This window comes from Choloepus didactylus, chromosome 5 (assembly GCF_015220235.1).
Source record: "Choloepus didactylus isolate mChoDid1 chromosome 5, mChoDid1.pri, whole genome shotgun sequence".
Lineage (NCBI taxonomy): Eukaryota > Metazoa > Chordata > Mammalia > Pilosa > Megalonychidae > Choloepus > Choloepus didactylus.
The window spans coordinates 67,896,426-67,919,928 of record NC_051311.1 but is presented as its reverse complement, the minus strand read 5'-3'; the positions used below and the strand labels follow the sequence as shown (position 1 = coordinate 67,919,928).

The 23,503-nt window shown below is 37.7% G+C and overlaps 1 protein-coding gene across 1 annotated transcript; it reads right to left on the bottom strand.

Annotated features, from left to right (window-relative positions):
• Positions 1-254: 254 nt before the first annotated feature.
• GPR37 (G protein-coupled receptor 37) lies at positions 255-17,214 on the bottom strand. Its single transcript, XM_037836259.1, has 2 exons — positions 15,154-17,214; positions 255-1,584 (listed from the first exon to the last, which is right to left on the bottom strand). Exons 1-2 carry the CDS (start codon positions 16,171-16,173, stop codon positions 766-768), a joined length of 1,839 nt encoding a protein of 612 aa, XP_037692187.1. The 5' UTR covers positions 16,174-17,214; the 3' UTR covers positions 255-765.
• Between the last annotated feature and the right edge of the window lie 6,289 nt (positions 17,215-23,503).

The window sequence follows — 23,503 nt, the reverse complement described above, 5'->3', positions numbered from 1 at the left end:
CTTCCTACTCTGCTGTCTATTTATTCATATTTTATAAATATTCAGAAGTAATTTTACATCTATATCTGAATATTAAAAATACAGTTTTGTTTTAACATACAATATATTATAGTTTTATGACTCATGCATATAAAATAGTATTATTAGGAAAACCTCTTTATAACATAGTGATTACCTGCCTTAAAGGAAAATATAATTATAAAACAATAAGGCCAATTTTAAATTGTGCATAGAACCAGTAATTGTGTCTTTAAGGCAATTAAAAGATTTATTGAATCTTGGTTAAAAGTAGATTGACAATGACATTAAAGAATAAAGTGTAATTTATTTGGTACTACTTTGTAAGTGATTCTAACTACAAATCATCTCACGATACCATACACAATATACTTTCAAACACAACTGAAATATAAAATAACCTCCAAAACCACATGACTATAATTAATATACAATGATTTTATTTTAGAGAGAAAGAAAGAAAACTAGCAGTTAATTAAGTTAAGGTGCAGTAAACTTTTTAAAATAAAATATTAGCACCGTACCAGGTAAAGTGATCTACAACTATCAGCCTCCTTATGCTTCTTAAATAACTAAATATAAACATTTTTTTTTCAAAGCACAGATATTAATTTGCAAAATTCAGTTCTATAGTTAGTTTCCTTTTTTTTTCTTTTATTTTTCCCTGTAAGGAAAAATAGGAAGTAAAACCTTTCACAAAGATATTAAAATTAAACAAATAAATCTAACCAAACCAAATGCTGTCCTTCAGCAGTGAGTTCCAACAGAAGCAAAAGTGGACATTTCACGCCGTATGGTGCTGAAGGGTGAGAGTTCGAGTTCTGTGGTGTATTCGTTGTCATTGTCATCACTGGTCACTGTTGAAGACTTCTGAATACACTCCTCACAGCAGCAGCAGCAACACTCCATAAAGGCCCGACTGAAGGGTTTGCAAAGACAGAAGAGGAGGACTGGGGTGACACAGGATTTAAAGAACAAAAGAAACTGGCTAATGATGTTTAGAAGGTCCATGGTCTGCTGTGAAACCCCTGTAGCCATATAGGCAGTAACGATGTTGCAGATATTTTCAGGAATGATGCAAAATCCATACAAAATGGTCAAAGCCACTACTGTACAGTTCATCTGGCTTTCCAGCTGAATCTGCCGCTTATTTCCTCGGGTACAGGCTTTCTCTGCTTTGCGGATTTTCCTTGCAGTCACTAAAGAGCAGGTGATGGTAAAAAGTGTGGGCAAGCAAAAGTAACAGCCAAAATACCACCAGAGTCGTGCACTGTCATAGGTGAGGGCTAAAACATAGATGGTGTCTGGTAAATCAGGAGAGATCTTTATAACACACCGTTCTGCAGGAGCTTGGCCACTAAACCCCAACTCCTCCTTGCTCAGCTGGCGGAGGACAACTTCTGGAAGTGCTAACAACAAAGCACCAACCCATATAACGGCAAGTTTGGCAGTTGTTGAAGAACAGTTTTCAATCATCTCATAGTACATCTGTACATTAGTGGCAGCGCGGAAACGGTCTATACACAGAGCACATAAGGTGAAAGTAGTGACTCCAAGAGAAGTGACCTGCGAGAGGAACAAAGAATACATTTACTCTGTGTGGTCTCTGAAAGACTGAAACACTAGGAAATACAGATTGGCAAAATATTTAAAAAAAAAAAAAAAAGAGAGAGAGAGAGAGAACAATTTTCTTTCTGGAATGAAGCATTCCAGAATGAAGCTGAATCACTGGAAGCATAAAGATAGGAAAAAAAAAAAATTTTTTTTGTGGTTCAGGATCACAGAGTCAAAAAGTTTTAGAGCTGAAGGATCCTTAGCGGTTAGCCAGTCTAATACCATTATTTCATAGATGAGAACACAAAAATTTCAGTCACCATGAAAATGCCTGTCACCAGGAGATACAGGAAGGAGTAAGGACAGTTGAATGCATCCTATTTGCATGTCTGAGAAGGATGCTTCTCTTTCAGTGTGGGGTTCAATTTGTGCCTGACATACAGCAGGTACTCAAGCACTTACTGTTTCCAATGGGCTAGACAAATAGGTAACTTCTTCACTTTCTCCTAAATGCCAAATAAGTATTTGGGATATTAGTTTCAAATGCATATGCTTATGGGAAACAAGGAAAGAAAATTCTGCAGAGGCCAAAATCAATGAGAATGCAAACTCCAAAGAGGCCAGTGATCCCCAATGCTCGGTGTTTGCTTTGGGGGGGGTCTGCCACTGCTGGTGAGGGTTTCAAGTTAGTTTTAAGTAGGAGGATAGAGGACAGATGCCAGGTAAAAGAGGTTGGAGAAACACTACCTTAATGAATTTATCAAACACCACCCTATTTAATTTGGAATCCTTCAAATAGCTACATCTTCAGGATTATAAAGGAAAAAATAAGAGGGTGATAGTGGGGGTATCTTGCCAGTATTATAGGATTTGGCACTGAAGGAAATGGGGGCGGGGTGGGTGGAAATGAACCAACTGCTAACCAAGAGCCTGCACTTAATGTGATATTTAGGCCAGAATTTCTACCATCATATTGTGGCTCAAGCCCAAAAAGTAATTTAGAGTCATCCCAGGCACCTCGTAGAAGCAAACACAAATACTCACTGGAATAATGTACTTTAAACACAAGCCTCAAGGAAATGTCACAGATATAATTCAAGGGAACATGGGTTCACAGTCAAAAACCACAGCATGCAAGAGGCAATAAGCCACTATGAGCTTATGTGCAAAGGAAATGACACATTACAGAATCAGACATAAAATAAGTACATTCATCAAAAAATACATGTTTATCAAATTTAAAGAAATATAAGACACTGAAAGCATGTCAAAGAAAATAAGAGATATAAAAAATGACATGAAAATATACAAAAAGAAGCCACAAAGGACTTGTAGATATTGCAGCCATAGGAAATTTTCAGATCAGAAAACTCTTGACGGTGAGTACATGGAACACTGCTCTTATAAACACATGGTCCAGACACCTAACTAAATCAATAATTAAGGACTATGACCCAAAAATAGGTATATTTTTTCACACAGATATTTTTCCAGGAATATAAACACATGCTATCATTTATTTATCCATGAAATATTTGAGTTGAACATCATACATACCCTCTAACAGGGCTCACAAACATAGATTCAACACAAGCACACATTGTTATTTCTACTCTATGCCTAGCACTATGCTACATATTGGGAATACAGAAAGGACAAAAAGCGGACCTTTCCCTCAAGATGGCCACAGCCAACCAGTCACAAGATAAACACAGCAGTTATCCAGGATGAAAGAATCCATTTTACTCAAATATTTTGGTGAAAATTTAAGCAATTGAATGCTTAATAAATATATTCATTACTGATATATTTAAACAAGGACAATGTATAGAATGTAAAATATTCATGAGGTAGAAGATAAAAATGGACACTTGACAAACTCCCTACATGGACAGGATGCTTTGGGCTGTGTCCCAGATATCTGAGCATGGGCACTCAGTCTCTCCTGCCTGCTGGTGGGAACGTTTAAGAAACAAGCTTTGCCATGGCAAAGGGGCAAAGAAAAAAATTGAATATAAATTTAATATCTATTTTTTAAGAACTCTAAGGGATGTTGAAAGAAGGAAGACCATTTGTCGTAACAATTTCAACACTCAACTATTAGTTGTTTATCCGCTGCATCCAAGCTGTCATTCTTCCCTGACTACAGCAATTTGCCTTGTAGATATTATGAGTTCCAATGTTAAATATCCTCTTACACACGACATTTCAGATGCTGTCTCCTAGTTCTAATAGGGAACTAGGATATTGTATCCATGCCCTGATGACTCTCGTTAACTATTTGTGGAGACAATCTGAAAATGAGGTATAATTAAAGGTTAATGAATAAGAAGCAAAAATGAAGGGGAAAATATGACTAGAAAGGTCTACATGAGTGTAGATGAGAGGTCACAATTGACCTTAAGACCACCATTCTTGCTCTACAAAATCTTCAGAAAGCCTCTCATGCAAACCATTGTAAGAAACATCAAGGTAATACGACTACCAAAAAAAAAAAAAAAACAAAAAGAAAGAAAAGAAGAAAAAGAAAAAAATGCCATCTTTATACATTTATCTTTTTAAAATTAACTTTGATGGAAGTTGTTTTGAATCTATGCTGGAAACACAAAATAATTCTAAAATGGAGGTTCATATTGTACAACTGTTTTAGGATCAGATTACTTTTTTGTCAGTAATTATCACACACAGAATGGAAATCGAAGAAGGCTCTGCCATTTTCTGGTGATCTATATCAACCAGTATTATGCAGAAATTGCAGTGTATTTTATTTCATTTTACAGGTTTTGAAAACTTTACATCTATATATTAGCTTTTCAAATTCATTTCTATATTCTATGCAGCCTTCTCTAAGACAACTCCTGTGCATGTTTTCCTGTCACTGTATATCCTGAGTTAGCCCCCAAATACAAAGTTACAAAGCTTTCATGCTGTGCATGCTTTTTAAATTATGAATAGCATTTCTATTAAAGGGAAAGCTCTGTAATATAAAAGTACCAGAGACTCTAAGGATAGGCAATCTGTTAGAGGCATAGAACACCTATTTGCTTAGCGGCTTTCTATCATTATTTACAAAGAGCACATAGCACACAAGATAAGAGCATTTTCTTCCTTACTAACTCCCCTAGTTTTAAATCTGGAGATTTAAAATCTGGACTGATTATCACAAGCGCTAGCATTTGCATACCTCACTCCAAGACAGTTACAAAGCATTTTGTGAGAGGTAACAACAAATGTATGTCAGTGGATATGTATTAAGATGGGAGGGTCAGCTTGCCAACTCAGATATCACAGGCTGTGCTGCACATGCACTCTTAGAAGATGTTCGCTGCTTCAAAAAGCAAGAGCTAAAAAATGTTTTTTAGATGCTGTATATTTCGTCTCACAAGATAACAAAAGCCAAGACAAAATCTCAGCAAGATTTACATGTGCTCCAACTTTTTGCTCAAGAATTCCTTTACAACTTATTTTACTTGAAGACGCTCAGTTCGTCAGCCATATTCCCACTATCATCCAAAAGCTTTAGTACCAAGTCAGAACCTGAAACATTTGAAGTGCTCTGACACTTGGGTTTATCCCTCTTGACAAATCATGGGTTATAGGAATCTCCCCCATTTTCATACACAAACTTCAAGAAGCCCCTGCACCCAGCTTCCTGTTTTCAAATTGTAGTTTTTGTAGATAGCATCCCCTACAATTACAATCCAGCTGAAACAGGGTGAACTGTCCAGGAAGGAGTTTACTAGAATTGCAAAGAGAGTTGCTAAAGAAGCCTCTGAGGAAAATGCCCCAAATGCAGATAGTGCTTGCAGTGCTGTCACCAACAGAAATTGCAGCCCCAAATCCCAGCCCTAGACATCTACTCCCTCTAGGTACACTGTCTGCAGTGTTACTACTTCACTCATGCATCAGATTTTATGGTGTGAAAGAGCAACAAAAGTACAAAGGCCCTGCTCAGTCCTTCCCCAAATTATTTATAGAAGCCTTTAAATATTTGCAAAGAATATACTGTACTCCTTGGAAATTAATTGATAAAAATCATCTGAATAGGTGGTGGCCTGATTTCTGCTTCCCCAAATACAAAATTTATCCATGTAATCAAAATTCCTAAATGTGGAATAACATTAAAAGATTTCCATAATAATTTTTAAATACACTTATTTATGTACAGCTCATTAAAAATCTAGAAAAATGAATGGTCCAATTATATGCAATTATAAAACTGTATAATGAATGCTGGATCTTCTGCATTTAATGACCATATCTGATTGCTAAAATTCAATATCACTATGAAATATGCTCCTGGGAATAAAGCTGTTAAGTGTTGGCTTAGATGGGTAGTTCTTTGAAGCAAAGTCCTGAGAGATGAAATGAGTAAGATGCAATCTCTTATTAATTAAATTGCAATGGGAGGAATAATTAACAGCAACAAAAGCAGAAGTGTAAACACTTTTAGTAGACAAGGGCATTAATTTTGAGAATTTCAAGATCAGAGTAAAGCCGGAGCAGAAATTTTTAACTATTTGGGAAAATTGGATATTAAGGGTATACTAAGCATTTTGAAGAGAATAGTATAAAAATACAGATGCAAAGGAATCAAAATAAGAAACTCTAAATAATCTTTCTTTCAAACAACACTGCTCTGCTCTTCTTTGTATCCCGGAGTAAAAACAACAATGCTCTTTCAGCTCCTGCCCAATTAATGAATGAAGCAGCAAGGCTTGAGACAGCTATAGTCACCTACAGCATTGCTTCAAGGCATAGGACAGGCCCAGAAAAGTTAAGACCTGAGCACTCACATGGAGAGACAGCAGCTACAGTCACAAAGTGTGAGGTTATGTCTCACTCTTCTTGATCACCCCTACCTCATGCTCATGTCCGTATCATGACTTGACTTAATTCTGTGTCACTGGTACAGATAGCACCGCATTAGTTCAATTCCATATGTATATATGAATGTAGAGATGCATATATATATATACACAAGTACACATTATATATATTTAAGTATATTCATTATATGGATACATATAGTATGTGTGTGTGTCACATGAGAAAGAGAGACTGAAAGAGAATCTATGAAGTATGCTACACAGCACTAGCTGCCAGGGATAACGATGAAAAAGAAATGGATTTTATCCTTAAGCTTTGGAATCCAAGCAGAATTTCCTCACTGTCTCCACCTGCTACTATGCACTTAATCAGTTAGCTTATGTGTGGAATAACTCACTCCAGTCTACCAGTCAGATAGACTTGACTCTGCACAATCCCAGCATGCTTGCTGTGCCTCCCCTTGGTCTGGGACATATCCATGTGTGCTTGGACACCATAATTGCGAACTAATGGTTTAATGAGACTGGAAGACAACTAACATAATTTAAAAATATCTCCTAGGAAAATTGCTGCAGACATCTAACTAGATTTATACAGTGACCAAATTATAAAGCCTCCCTTGATAAATAGTTGTATTTCAAGGGATATGATCCAATTCGTTGCAAATATCAGCTACGCTCTACTTAGTCTATTAGATTACAATAAGCTTGGGATAAGCAGTTTGAACTATTTGCTAGAAACCCAGGACAGTAGTGATTTGTGTTTTAACTAAGGCATGCATTTAAATCTGCTGGCTCCAAGAATGATGTACAAAGGCAAGAGAACTTGGAAATCACCCAGAATTCATATCTCAATGTGCTTTTTGTTGTTCTTTACACTCACAGTAACCTTCATAAAGTTTAAAAAGTTTGCTCTTGCGTAGGAAAAAAATATGGCCCTGAAAGTAATAGTATCATCTTCTTTATATAGTACTTTAGTCATTTATAGGATCATTTAATGTTTGAAAGGGTCACATAATTTTCTGTTACACTCTATTGAATTTTAAGGATAAAATTTATGCTACAGACATATCTGCTAACTGGGAGACTCAAAGTACTTGAGAATGAATACTAAGGGCTTCAATTACTCACATTACAAAATAATTTCATTATATCCTATACTTCAAACGTTTTACTAACGCAAACTGGGACTTCATTTTGGAAGAAACTTGGAAAGGTTTATTCCTAATTATAACCAAAGTGCAATTCAATGCAAGTGCAATTAACTCAAATTAATGGCCCAGGTATTCCAAATGACATGCAATATCATGACAGGTGAGTCCTCATCTCCTTCTTGCCTCAGTTTCCCTAATAAACAGCAGTGTAATATGGACTTACTCCCTTATGGACTGAAAAGATGATATATTGTGAAAGTCCACTCTCAAAGGAAAATAAGCCCTACAAAATGTTTTAAGAATAATGAAAGACTTTACAAACTGCTTCTAGATTTACCTTCTAAATTTTGTTTAGAAAAAGCATAAAACATGTAGTCTGATCAGAGTAATGGAGAAGCACAAATGTGGCCACCTGCAAAGAAACAATGTGGTTCTTGAACCAGCAAGAGTGAATTTAGAGAAACTCTGCTTGGCGGTTACAAGGAACATAGATATACCCAGCTTTCAAATGTTTTGTGCCTCAAACTTATGAAATCATGAATCCCAAAATTCTGTTCAATAACTATGTTAACCATTTTAAAGGAACTATTTTACACCACTGATGAGAAATCTGTCTAACCAGCAAAGTATGTGATAATGACTTCGGGAAAATATTCAGAGTGAAACTATCTTCTTCCGTAATAAGAAAAATGTATCACTCTCTCCATTTCCAGTTAATTCCAAGGCCAATACTTTCCTAGGTTTCTGTTAAAAATAAAACAAACAAAAGAGGCAACCTATAAATCAAGACACAATAATTAAGGAAGGAAGGATACCTTATAAATCAAGGGATAACTGGATTCCATTTTCCCCATTGTTCAAGTTTCTAATTCAAAACAAATATCAGGCTATGAGGAAACCTTCACCTCCATATTCACTTTTTTTCCAAAAGTACAACATCAAATCGCTGTTTATTCAAAATGATGTGAAGAAAGAGCACACAGATACTTTATGATGAACAGTAATATGCTGAGATCCTGTCTTAGCTATTGTCCCATCTCTCAGAAGCTTACTGTAGGTGAATAAGGAAAGAAGAAACAATTAAGTGTAAGAGTAAGCTGTGAAACCAGCAACACAGATCACGTAAAGTACAATTTCTACCAAGTAAACAGTATCTTTTGTTAACCTTCTGGTGCAAATCAGTTATAATACCGATGGGGTGGGGGGGCACTAACTTGTTTACAAGCAAAATTTCCTTCATATAATATTAAATCTACAGGCTTAAGTACAGCGAAGCAACTGGAATAAACTGATTTTTATAAAATAGAGAAATTTCTAACCAAAGTCATGACAACTGCACTCTGGTCTAATTCATATTTTACCTAAAAAAAAAAAAAAATGTTGAAGTACATCTATTTATGGGCTATCCTTTGTTTACAAGTAACCCTCCAAACAAGGGCATTTTTGTAAAGAAAACCCATTCATTTGAGCCATGAATAATAATCTATTGTAAGCCAGGTGTTACAAGTCTAACAATCAGTCAAGAAAAAAAGCAGTTTGAACACAGGGTAGAGTTTCCTTTGAAAGTCTAAAAGGCTTGCACTGTTTGACATTCACTTCCTCTTTCATATTCCATTATCCTTACCCTTGCATCACTTCAGGTCAACTCTCCACGCAAGAGACACTGCTTTGGGCACCAGTGGAGAGAGCATGCTTATCAGAGCTACTGTCTACCAGACTTCTGTAGCACAGGACATTCTTTTTGTACTAAAAGGTAATTTTTTAACTAACAAGTTGTCAAACACATTGTCATTTAATTAAAAATGTGGAACACTCACCAGTATAAAAATGCAAATGAAGCAAGATTAGCATCATTTGTCCTAAGATACAAGCCATCTATTGCAATCAATAGGTCTTAAGTGATCTGTATATTCCATATTTATTCTAAATGGAAATTCATTTCAAAATGTAGTATTTTCCCCCAATGCCACAGTCCAGTTTTCTGTCCTTGGTATTATGATGTTCCTAATCAAACTCAAGATGACCTGGCATTTCAATTGTTCAACTAGCGGTTCTAATGACTAGTTTCCAAAGAATTTTCACCTATTTTTCTTTGTGACTAATGACGTCGATTTGCATGATGGTGGACTCAAATCCACTTGTGTGATGAGTAATGATGACTTGAATGATATTCAGAGACCACATTTTAAGACAAAATCTCTCTGCTTGTTACTAAAATTTCACCATTGGTAGCCTATTAAGACGCTTTCATCATTCAACTGTCTATAAAAGGCAAATAATACCTCTACATCTCACATCTTTCTGTAAATTAGTTTACCAGATGCTCTTCCCACACAGAAGAGATGTGAATCAAGGAGAAGACAGTAAAGGTAGGAGGAAAGGCCCTGATGGTGGGGAGTGATAGAGGCACAATTTTGTTAAAAAAATGAAGGCTCTGGATATAGTCACAGACCTAATGAAAATGACTCCAAATCAATGACCTTGGCCTCAATAATGCTATGAACCATTCAACTGCGCTGACAAAGAACATCAAAAATGAACATAAATTCACAAATTGAAAGTATTCTGTCTGTTTTATGGAACGCATCTATACCTACTTTTCCAAAGAGAAAGAGCTCATTGTTAAGGGTACAGCAATCCTACTCTCCACTTCACCCTGAAATTTTATGAGATCATCTCTTCTGGCATAAAGAAGTCTATGCTAATTAGAATATTTGAAAGTTAGTCTTGGCAACAAGGTTGAGTTAATTATGTGACCTTGGCAGGTTAATTATTGGGAGGCAAAATGACAGGGACATCCTGGGAGGATGAGAATAGTGCCAGGGACAAACCTCACTGCATAACTGTCTGCCATCACTCTCCTCCCAAAGTCCACATCCCAGACACAGTACCACATGTTTCCAACATGACAGTACTGAATCTAGTGACAACACATAAGGAAAATGTCATTAAGGGGGGGAAATTCTATCAAGGTCAGTGTAGCATAAGGGTGAAGCGGAAGGTAGGCCCACACCCTCTAAGTCTTGGGTAGACTCATGAGCTCAGATTTGTTTTGCTTTTGCAGAAAGATTTGCTTCCATATCTCTGTTGAAAGATACTCTGCTGACATAACCAGATATGCCGGCATTCAACTGGTCCCTCAGGAACTTAGGATAAGCCCTCACTCTGATAATATGCTTGAGAAATGAATCTGATTGAGGGGAATGTCTATTTCCCCAACTCTACAGTAGGATCTAAAGTATTTCCCTTGTTGATCTTCCCAGGTTTGGTAAGGTTATATTCAGTAACATGTATGTTTTCCAGATTTTCAATAGAAAAGAACTCAATTTAGTGTACTGTTATTACGTTGTTTAAATAAACAATTCACTTCAGTAAATTTTAAATATTTGATTTACTTAATGTTATTATTGGTTAAAAATTCCAAAGCAGAGATAATTATCTCAAGCTCTACAAATTCCTCATTTTTAAAAGACAATTCTAGGACTGTCCTATTTGCCCAAATATCTTGCCAATTATTATCATGGGTCTGTTATCCCAGGAAAGCTAAAGGAAACAAAAAAAGCAAAAAATAGTTGTAATTTTTCATAGTTGTAATTTTTCACCATGGACCTAGGGTCTATGAGCACTTAAGAAAACTAATAATAAAAATATACTTGAAAAAGAATTGAAGGGACTACAGTTTTCACTTAAATTTCTCTATCTTTGGTCATGACCTAGGGGATTGTGAGCTAAGCCATTCCATGGCCATTCCTGAACTTTCATAATCCTTTGTGTAAACCTGTGTTATAGTATTTGTCACAATGTAGAATAATATTGTTACTTATCTGTAACTTTAATAGCAGAAACTCATCTGTATTATTCATCTTTGGAAACTTTTTTCCCTTTTTAGCCTCCCTCTTCCTACTCCTGCTTCCTCCTAACACAGTGTCTAGCATAGAAGAAAAAAATGTTTGATGAATGAGTGGATGGTGAATAAATGAATGAATGAATGATCACATATATGGGAAAGGTTTATAGAAAAAAATGAATTATTCAAATTATTCCTCAATCAGCTAGTGGGCCTTTCTGTTTTATATCTCATTCTTAGATGCTGAATGAAAAATCCATGTTCCTGTTTATACTTCAAGCTTTACCAAAGGATAACATTCTTATTATAACCAATAGTTAAGGAAACTACTTGAATTTCACATTTGAATCTTATAAAGCTTTCAATGTATATGTGAGACCCAAACTCAGTAAACTTAAGCATATAATTTTTCATGGATGGAGTTATAAATAAAAGCACACTCTAAAAACCTGTTTTCTGCTAGAGTTATCAGTTGAAATATTTTCCTTTGCATGGTAATGTAGAAAATGACTATAAAGAGATTAATGGAAAGTCATAAAATATTTAAGCACTATTCTATATATTGAGTCTATTTTACCTGGAATATTATTATAAACTTTCAAATTGCTCATAAAACTGTATGTTTCCACTTAAAAGTACATCAGAATATCTAATTGCAGATCTACCACTCAAGTAAATTTACCATCTGCCATGATAAATGTTCTGTCACATGAATATAGGGGGTCTAGGAAAATCTGTATAGAATCACATACCTATATGGTAATATCATCTTTATCTCCCGTACTCTTCCTTTTTTCCATCAGTGCTAACAACAATCTAAGGCAATAAACAAGTCATTTGTTACACTCAAGTTTTAAACCAGGATTTCTAAAGTTATTGGAGTAGCTAGCCCTTCTCATCAAAAAAGATTCAAATGTGCTACAAATCACCCTCAGGTTAAAAGGCACTGGTGAGTTGCTTTCCCTTTTTTCAACCTTTCCACACTCACCTGCCTCCACCCAGAAAACTTATATCCCAATAAAATAAAAATCCAGTTAGACCCAGGATTATCCTAGAACTATTCCAAGTCCTCTTCCCCTACCTCACACTCAGAAAGTGTGAGTTCTTTAAAATAAAGAGGAGCCCAGCTCTTTCAACCACCCAAATTAACTTTCAAATAGAAACAGACTATTTAGCAGTGGATCTGGATCAGATGATACACTAAATCTGGTTGGCTTCCATCAAGGAATGAGCAAAGAAGTGTTCCAGGGACCATATTCAATCCCTGAATTGTTTGGCTTTAATCATTTGTTAGGTTCTTAAGGATATGGTGTGGTAGGGAATTCCTCTACCATTTCCTTATCACCATCCACATTCAGACCTCTACATCCTAAACACAAACACACACCCTTCACAACGACTCTTGCTTTGAGTATAGTTTTATCTGGTGACAATCGGATAAACCAGACTACAATGATGTGTCCATTAGGACAACCACCATCTCATCTACCCAGAATCCCTTCTCATCTGCCACCACCCATCCAGATTCCCTTCTCTCCTGCCCCCTTTTCCTACCATTCCATCTGCCCTTGGTCCTTCTGGCCTTCTCACTAGGCCAAAGAGACATCCTAATCCCAGAGTATAAACAGAACAGTTATCAACTACAACACTTCCCAGCATATTCCCACTCATAGCAATATTAAATACCATAAACCTCGCTTTCAAGCAATAGAGCCAGGAAGCTGGGTGCTCTCCTCAAGCATCATGCCAACAAATCTAAATGAAAAAAAAGAGCTGAATGCAAATAGCCAAGAGTCCATAGTTTATTCTCAGGAAACATCTCCTATTTTTCTACACAAACCCAGCTCTCCCCCAAATTTTACCATCCCCTTCAAATCATGCTAATACCCACACTGTGTGTGTGGGGGGGGGGTGGATATGGTAGGAAAGTAAAACCAAAGTTTTTCATATTCTTTTCTGAATCTGAGCAGCATTCTTTACTTTTTAAGTTTTCTTTCAAGAGTTTTGGTAATTTTTTTTTTCTTTCCCCAGTTTCTTTTTCCTGTCCTCCTTATTGTTTTTCTTTCTAATGTATAAAGGTTTCTACATTTCCGATATATTTTCAGTACCACAGGTCAATATACCTTTCTCTTTTGGGGGTAACTCTCCTGGTCACTCTATAGTTTATTTTAAGTCGATGTCCTGCACAAATCAGTTACTTTTGCATTATTCAATCAGAGAAATCTTAAATTGATGTTGACCTTGAAAAATTAATTGGTAAATAGACACATATTCTCTAAAACAATTTTAACTACCTCCTCTACAATTCAAAAATGAACTGTCTACCAAATAAATTAGATGTTTCAGGGCTATTTCAAGCTTGGCAACAGGAGAAATCCTGGAGCCTGGTAAAGTAGCAACAGCTGATTTAGCAGGCATGGAATGATACTGCTTCTGATCCTAGTCAGGATAACAGAGGGTCTTATTTACTGTCTCCAGTCTTGGTCCTTCTAAGCAGATACTGTTTTCTGTTTACTTATCCCCTAGCTTTAGCTCTGGAACAATGTTGAACATGGTGTCACTGGCCCTGGTGCCAGACAGGATCAGGGTCTCTGGAATATTTACAGTTTCCCTTCTTCTGCTTCCATAAATGAAATGGACAGTCTGAATGGAGAAAATCAGGGGCCAGCTGGCTGAAAACACAACTGGCAACAAAGCACTTGGGCCCCTTCCAAGAACTGGTGTTTAAAGAGAGGCCATTTAAAAAGCGAATTCCAACCACCACAATAACAGTTCAGGGCACTTGCTGTAGGATGAAACAATAAACTTTTGCTCAGAAAGACCTAAACTTTGCTCCAAAGTTTTAGAACTTATTATATGCTCACTCTTTCTTAAGAACTCTTCTAGTGTTAGAGTCAATCCCTTAAGACTGTCAAGCTCTTATACCTACATCAAATGAGAAATATATACTATATCCATTGTGAATGTTAGACAAATTCTGTGCCATCATGTCCAAAGATTTATTTTAGCTTATGTTCATCCATTCAAAAATAAATAAAACTGTTAAGAAATTGAGAAGGAAAATGGGGAGAAGAAGAAGGAAAAAAAAAAAAAAAACAGCAGGAAAAGACATTAAGAATTTAGATGGGATAGCATGGGAGACAGCCAAAGCACTTACCCTAATTTGGAAGATTATTAATATATCATGAAGCCAAATGACAAAGAATGGCAGATTTCCTTTGTTGATTGAAATATTACTCCAACTTTTGGTATTTAAGAAAAACGTAAAGAGAGAAAATAAAGTTAGCATCTTATTGGTTAATTCAGTAACCTCTTTGGGGAAAAATCATGTGGGAGACTGGGAATCTAGTAGACAGATGCTAAAGATTTTTCCTTGCTGAGTTCTAATAATAAAAACCACTTCTTGAGTGGGCTGGCCATTTATTAACCCTAGAATATCTGATAGGCACCAAATTAGACATATACATAACACCATGTTCAGAAAGGAAAGTTTATAATCCAAACAATTCTATATATTATGAGATCATTTTTTCACAACCCCAGGAAGCAGATGTGTTTGAAGGTGATTGACCAAACTCCCCCTTTATCCTATATGTGTACATGCATAAATGATTGGAAAGAGAAATAGAGGAGAGGACCTAGAGAAAAAGTGAAGGGGTTTAGGCAAGTGGGTGTGTGGAGCAGCAGTTCCTGATGCTGCAATCCTGGAAACGTGTAAAGCCAATATCTAGAACATCTCTGAAGGTATTACCTCGATATAGGGCACAATCTTGCAGGAGAAGTCCTCCAGCAGCCACTTCTTGGTCAGCTCGTGGAAGATGACGAGCGGAAGGCAGAAGAAGATGATGAGAAAGTCCCAGAAGGCCAGGTTGGCCAAGAGGGAGTTGGAGATGCTCCGCATGTAGTAGTTGTGACACACGATACACATCACAGCCAGGTTGCCAATGATGCCTGTCCCGAAGATCACCACCGACAAACACATGACCGCGTAGGATCCGTAAGACTCCTGGGTCAGTGGGTAGAAGGGATTCTTGAGCCGCACCCGCCGGCTGGTGCTGTTACCTCGGCGGGGACCGCCGCGGTCCTGAATCCCTTCGCCCAAGGACCCATTCTGCGCCAGCGCCCTGCCTAGGGGTGCAAGCGTCCGCCCTTCGTGCACCACCAGTCCACTGACGGGCTTGGGAGGGGGCTCGTGGTGGGAGCCCTGGAGTTTCCCGGCTCTCCTTGGCCGGTAAAAGAGCCCGCTGGTTCCGGCTTCCGTCTTCACACTCTGCTCCTGGCTGCGCCCGGAAATGCCAGAGCCTCTGGGACCCTTCTCTTCCTCCTCTGAGTTCTGAAGGAAGAGTTGGAGGGCTGTCAGTTGCCCCTTCCCCAAAGCTCCAGGAGGCTCCTGGCTCCGGGCAGCTTTCCACCTCCAGGAGCCAGACAGCCTGGCTGGGGGTCCCGAGGGCACTGTCGCCGACGCCACTCTGCCCGCACCTGGGTCACCGCCGGGGGCTGCCGGCAGATCCCAGGAGGGTGCCACGCGCACCGGTGCCTCCTGCTCCCTCTCCTTGGGCGCACGGCTTCGCAGAACATTCCTTGCAGAATTTCCCGGCCCCCAAGCGTCCCTGCTGCGGCGCTGGGTCAGTGTAGGTGAGTAGCTCTCTCCGAGAGAAGTTTGGTTCCTGGGCGCTGGAGCGGCCCCGAGCGAAAGAGCTGCAGAAACCTTGAGCAGTAGCAGAAGCAGCAGCCGCGAGGTGCGGGCTAGAGGCGCTCTCCGGACCAGCATGGCTCGGCGTGGGCGCACCAGGCAGCTGCGGCTCCTGCTTAGGACCGACACCTGCTGCCTAAGTTGCTGTTGAGAGTTAGACACATGTCACATACTCACCCCCGCCCAGGCAGCGGGGGCCCAGAGATTACAGGGAAATGGGGATGTGGGGGATGGGTCTTGGGGTCACAATACCCCCTACAATGCTTCCTCGTTTGGCGTCCTGTCCGTTTCTTCAGCGAAATCCAATCCAACGCTGTGTACCCCAAAGGTTTATAGAGGGAAACCGTTGCTCTGCGTGACTGACCTTGTAAAGTTGCGACCAACACCTGACAGTTGATTAATGTTGCTATTGAGAAAGCCCAGATGGATCTCCACGCTCCTCCCAGCCGTGGGGTGATTGCCTTCTTGGTTACAGTTGCTCTGCCTATTTACATCCTTTCGATACTGCTTTATTCAGTTGCAAGCCAAGGTCTCTGGAGGGAAGGAAAAACAAGGCCCCTCTCTCCCTAGACGACTGGCAGTCACAATCCTGCAACCGGCGCGCTGGAAACAGGTTGCAAATAGCCAGACACAGAGCTGATGCGCCCGGGGAAAATTCTTGCCCCACCTAACCCAAGCCACTAACGAGGCTAGTGCTTCCGAGGGATTCGAAACCTGCGACCACTGCAAAGTTGCTTCTTTTCTTGCTCAAAGTTGACCAGGGAGCGGCGCGGGCTGCTGGGCGGCTTGTCCCCGCGGAGAAGGAAATCGTGGGGCTGGGCGGGCTCTTCTCCTTGACGGATGGTGTTGGAGGCTGCAGGAGCTTGTCGCCGCAACAGCGGGCACAGCCCGGGCGGAGAGCGTGGTGCCTGGAGCCGCCGCGGGCGAGGCGGTGCATGGCCAGGAAGGGGGTGGTGGCCCGGCCTCGCCCCGCCGCTGAGCGCGCGGGCGAGACCTGGTGCTGGGCTCCTCGTCTCCTCCTCTTCCCCCTCCTCCTCGGAGAGATGCTGGTTTGTGGGGAGACGGGATCCCCTGGTGGTTTACGACTCACTTAATCCACACCCTTCATTCAAGCCCTTTGTAGGAGCATTCACTCGTAGGAGCTGGAAGTGGCGAGGGAAAAAGGGCGGAGGCGTGGAGCCTGCGCGGCTCGAGGCTAAGGGATGGGAGGGACAGATTAATTCCCCAGATGTCGGAACCAGCCTGACCGGTCCCGGATTAGAAAAGAAATCTGCCGGATCACTTCCAGTCTTCCAAGGCGGGTGTGCATGCCCAGGCCCCAACCCCGATGGAGTGGTAAAGTGAGGCGCTCACCTCAGGTATTCCCAAGAGCTGAGAGAAGAAAGAAAGAGGGCTCAGAGGTTTCAGTCATGGAGAAGTAGCAGTTCCGGGAGTGGGACCACGCGGAGTGAGAATGCTCAAGATGCACCATTGTCTTTAACAATGAGCTAGGAAGCCTCCTGTTAGGGGTTTCCAAGAATCACCCAGAACACAAAGGAAATAGTGTTGTTTGATGAAGTGGTGGGAAATGACAGGAGAGGGATAATTAACCTGAGCAGAATTCCCAGCATGGCACGGCTAACCAGACTTTTCAACCTTTATACATGCCCCTGACCCCTGCCACAGCCCATCAGAGTACAGCTAATACAATAAACAAATTTATAAAAAGAGAGAAAGTGATAGAGAAAAAAAGAAAAACATATTTTGAAATGAAAAAAAGGTAAAATCAAGAAAGACAGGAGAAAATCCAGTAAATTGTGGTAGGTGGACTGATGGCTCTTCAAAGAAGTCCACATCCGTATCCTGGATCCTGTGACTATAATACTTTATGTGGCAAAACGGATTTTACAGATGTGATTAAATTAAGGCTTTTGAAATTGTGAGATTATTTTGGGTTTTTCAGTAATCCAATGTAATCACAAGGGTCATTATATGAGGCAGGCAAGAAGGTCAGAATCTGGGTTGTGAAGATGGAAGATGAGGGCAGAGTGATGTGGGACCATGAGCCAAAGAATGCTAGCCACCTCTAGGAGCTGGAAAAGACAAAGAAATGGTCCATTTCAGACTTCCCACCTCCAAAACTGTAAGATAATAAATTTGTGTTGTTTTAAGCTACTAAATTTGTGGTAATTTATTTCAGCAGCAATCAGAAACTAATATACCAATTAATTTGAAAATGTAGGCAACAGGAATGAAAAATATAAACTTCCAAAAATTGTTCAAGAAGAAATTGTTTAGAATCGTAAATATGCTTGTATCGTTAAAGGAATCAAATAATTCATCAAGATGTCCCCACAAGAAAGCACCAGGCCTTAACTAATTCTAGGGAACAAAGCTACCTAATTAATGTATGATGCCAGCATGACCTTGAGCTCAAAACCAGATAAAACAAAAAGAGGAAAAAAATTATAGGCTAATAGCATTTATTCATTTATACATTAGTTTATTCATTCAAATACACTAATTCGTTCTCTCAAATGCATAAATTCATTAAACAAATATTCTGCTTGAGGTACTGAGGATACACCAGTGACCAAAATAAAGTTTGGCTCTCACTGTGTTTATATTTTCCCGGGAGGAAGGGGGCAGAGGTGACAGCAATAAACCATTAAATAAATGTATATATAATATATAGGATAATGAGTGCTATGAAAAAAAAGAACAGAGAGTAAGGAAAAAGGGTATGTGTGGGTGAAGGCTGCTCTTTCATAAGCATGACAAGTAAAAGCCTTTCTAATAAGGTGATTTTTGAGCACTTACAAAAATATATCCAATAATCCCAAATAAAATCCTGACAAATTGAATTCTGTACCATCTGTATCTTAAAATATATAGGATATAATAGGGTTTATCTCAGGAACTCCAGGATAGCTTACCATTTAGAACATTCTTTTTATAATTTATAAAATTAAAATACTTAAGGACAAACATAAGTTTATCTCAGTAGATGATGCAGGAGAAGTATTTGGTTAAATGCAACCATTATCCATTACTCAAACTGTTAGCAAACTAGAAATGAAGAAGCTTCCTTAATATAATAAATGTTAACTAACAAATTACAGTGAATATTAATGTCAAAATATCAAAAATATTCCCTTCAAAATCAGAACAAGACATCAATCACTTCTTCTGTAATCGGCATTGTACTGAAAGTCCTTACCAATGAAATAAGATATGAAAAATAAATGTGTTGGAAAGAAAGAAAATTGGCATTATTTGTAGATGAGATAAGCCTACATACAAAATCTAAAGGAATTAAACTTTTATGCTGCCAGATGTACCTTACCATATATCAAAAAATTATATAACTACAATAATAGAGATAATGTGATGCTGGTAAAGGATGGCTAAATAGACCAATGAAATAGAACAGAAATAAGAAACAGGGAAACATGCATAAACTTATATGGGAATTTGCTATAAGAGAACTGATATTATTTATAGCAGGAAAGGTTGGACTAGTTAATAAATAGTATTGGAAAAATTGACACTCCATGTGGGGAAAAATTATATTTCCTTCATATATAAAATATATTTCATATTAAATGCCTAAGTATGAAAATCAAGCATTTAAAACTTTGAAAACAAAATATGAGAAATGTCATTATGACAGAGTAGGAAAGGATTCCTAAGTAAAACTCAAAAGCAAAAGTATAAATGATAAAAAATGATAAATAGGAGTATCTTAAAGCTTTACATTTCTGCACCAGAAAGGAAATCATCAGCAAATTTAAAATCAAGCCACAGGTTGGAAGCAGCCATATAGAAAAAGTGATGAAATCTTAGTGTAGCTTACTAGGAGGAGAAAAGTCTGACTCCAGTTGATCTTCTAAATACACAAAGCAATATTATGGTGCAGGTTTACAACTGTCGACTAGAAAAATCATATAAAATAAGCACCCAAGTGCAGCTCAGAGCTGATTTGTTATATGTGATCATAGCAAAATGATGTAATTTCTATTAATTTGCATACATACTGATAAAACTCTGAAGGGGCATTCAAAGGTGGTTGTCCAGCAGGACCCCTGTTTGGGACCTGGTTAGAGAAAGAAGCTCTGTTCTAGCACTAAGAAGAGCAGCTCTCGTAGAAATCTCCAGGCTTGCTATGATCATGAGGTTCTTTACTACTATTTTATCCTCTTCTGTCAAGTAAACCACATCCCACAGAGTTCTTTGAAATTGTCTTTTGTCCTGTGACTCAGACAAAAGGACAGGTATCCCATATCCATAAAAAACCTACAAATTGATAAAAGGAAAAAGAAAACCTAACTGAAAAAAAAAAAGAGGACAAAATGCAACTAGGCATTTTACATAAGAGGAAATCCAACTGATGAATAAAAATATTTTTGAAATGAGTCTCAACCTCATTAACTACCAGAGAACTGCAAATTAAAGCAATGAAGTACTATTTCATTCCATTAAATAGGTAAAAATTAAAGAAAATGACTAAATCTGTTTGAGAAAATAGGAAGAAATGAGAACTCTCATACCCTGCTGTTGGGATAAGAGCAAGTTGTCAATACCTAAAAACGTTGAAGGTGATTATAACCAAAGAACCTGAAATAATATGCCTAGGTGTAAATCTTAGAGGAGTTCCTGCATGCATGTACAGGAAACATCTATGTTTATTTTTAAGAATCAAAAGAATAGAAACAATCAATCAATATAGGAATGGAAAATTAATTATAATAATTAATTTTATAATAATTCATTAAAAAGAAACAAACTAGACCCACATGTATGAATGAGACTGAATCTCAGAACCATTAAGTGTAAGAAAAAAAAAAGCAAGATTCAATGTCCACTATAGTATGCTACCATTTATGGAAGTTTAACAAAATAATATATTGTGCATTATATGATGTCATAAAAGTATAAACTATATGGATGGGAAGAATACATAACTTCAGAATATTAGTCACCTTAGGGGATAGAGGGATGGAAATGGAAGGGGAGGAAGCTTCAACACTTAACTTTAATACTTTATTTCAAAAAAATCAAGGAGAGCATAATCTGCATTTACTGTGGAACAGGAAAATAAAAGTTGCCAAAATAAAACCAGGGGTATTGTCTCCCTTCTCGTCTCATCAACTTGAAGCTTAGATTATATGTGTAAACTGGCTTTACATCCTTTTTTACTCTGGACCACATAAATGTGTCACTGATATCCACACCTACACAGATAGGAACCCAAATTATATAGGGGGAAATCTCTTTGCATCCTTCCCAGAAACTCCAACCTAACTAACTAAATACATGCTTGGCCTGAGTTGGACATCATTCTAACAGCGACTGACAGCAGCACTCAGGTATTCAGTTTGCAGGGTAGCTTACAAAAGTCCCGGAGGAGGGGCTGATTATGCTTGTCTGAGACTATATTTTCTTATTCACAAGTAGAGCCCTCCTCAACCTGATCTGTGATGTCTTCCCACTTGAGTATCTGCTCTGCTCTGGCTCATTAAGGAAAGACTTATTCTGATCATGAATAAAATTACAAAGAGCTCCAGCCACCCTTTTGGAAACACAATTCAGCTTTCAGCTCATTTGGCATACCAAGTTGTTAAGCTGATTAAGTAGATATGAAATGACTCCATAAAGTGTAAAAAATTTGTTGTTGCTATTAGTAATTCAAATATTGTTTTATAGCAAAATTTAAATGTCATCGACAGTATATAAGCCTTGACAGAAATTATGCTTGATAAATAAAAGTTAAATCTAAATAGGTTTATTTTATAGGAAAATCTGGAAAGCATTCACTATAAAAAGAAAAACAAATGTCTTTCAAGTCTTTTTCCAATGCTTATCTCATCTATAATTTTTAAAAAATAGATTTAAAAATCTATTTCTATAGTTTCCTCTAGGCAGATGGATCAGAAAAAAAGTTACCTAATTATTTTCTGGTTTACATCATCAGAGATAATTTTTCTGTGCAAGAAGAACAGATTTGAACATGGATTTTTCTGTGTCAGCATTCTGCAGGGTCTATAATACATACCATTGATTGTTTTATACATAGAGAACATATAAATTATTACCTGTCTTTGCATTTCTATATAGTCTGTTACACTTCATTTAGTGTTTGGTTTGCTTAAATATGATACTACAGAATAAGAAAAATGACAATTTCAGGTTTTCAGATACATCATTAAACAGAAGCAACCAAATCATTTTCCCATTCACTTCCCAAATAATTCTTCCTCCCTTTTGGTTTCAGAGAACTCAAAAGGCCCATTTTGCTAAAAGAAATTGTAACATACAACCAAGAGATTACTATTTTCTGAGATTCAAAATGAATCTTTTTTTATTTTTATTTTTTTACAAACTGTGGTTGCAAACTTTCTTTGTTCAGAATTACTAATTGCTAGATTGGAAGCCTCTACTGACGGCCTACTTCAGCCCCTCCTTTTTGCAAGGTATGAAAGCTTAATTAGAATTAATAGGAAAAATGATACCGTTAGAGATAAATATGGTTATGTCTCTTAAAATTAAATATCAAAAATAAATTATTTAAATTTTAAAACAAAAAAAAAAACAATAATTAGAAATAGTCCTTTATTTATGCCAGAAAAAAATGTAGCTGTTGGGCTACATAAAATATGTTTATGGACCACACTTGTAAAACCACTACACCATATTGCATAGCCAAGGTGTTGTTTTTTTTTGAAATTGGGAAGTAACTTAAAACAAAAAGAGGCAAAATTACAGAAGAATTAACACATACATAACCAAACATTTTTAGCCCATCACATCTCTTTATGGAGGCAAATGCTTTGTGAAGTGCAGCCCTGCCTTTTGATGAAAATACATGGAGAAGCAGACATTTTGATATGTGGCCAGAACTTAGCCAATAATTACACAGCAGGAACCAGAGCACCTCATGATCTTTCAAATAATATAATTTTCTTAGCAATTACATTTCTTTAATTTTAAATCCTATACATAATTCTATAAATAAGCAGAATTTCTCAACAATTATGCAAAGAAAATATGATATTAAAAAGATACATGTTTTGCTCTTTTCTGCCAATGTATGGGTCAAAGTTTATACAGTGTATCAGTAAGATTCCTTCAAAGATTCTCCAAAATACATCCTATTCTACTGTTACTTCATCTCTAATCTAGCATTATTCTTTAAATCAGTTTTCTTTATTACAGTGATACTTGATAATACATAAACATAAAAGGAAGACAAGCCAGACTGCAGAAGCATCAGTCTTCACTTGAAACAACAAATGCTAGTATATATGTTGTTTAGCAATTTCACTAGACTGTATTTTTCTATAGAGGACCAATAAAGAGGAAAATGGATTTTTACATGCAAAGCAAAAAGTTGAGATAGAGGGGATTTTAAACAAGAACATGTCATTGA

What these genes read in the sequence shown, in the direction of transcription:
- GPR37 (XM_037836259.1), bottom strand. Translation starts at nt 16,173, where the DNA reads ATGCTGGTCCGGAGAGCGCCTCTAGCCCGCACCTCGCGGCTGCTGCTT. An exon ending in AGATTGTGCCCTATATCGAG is followed by an intron (nt 1,585 to 15,153) that starts GTAATACCTTCA and finishes TTCCTCTCGCAG; the next exon opens with GTCACTTCTCTTGGAGTCAC.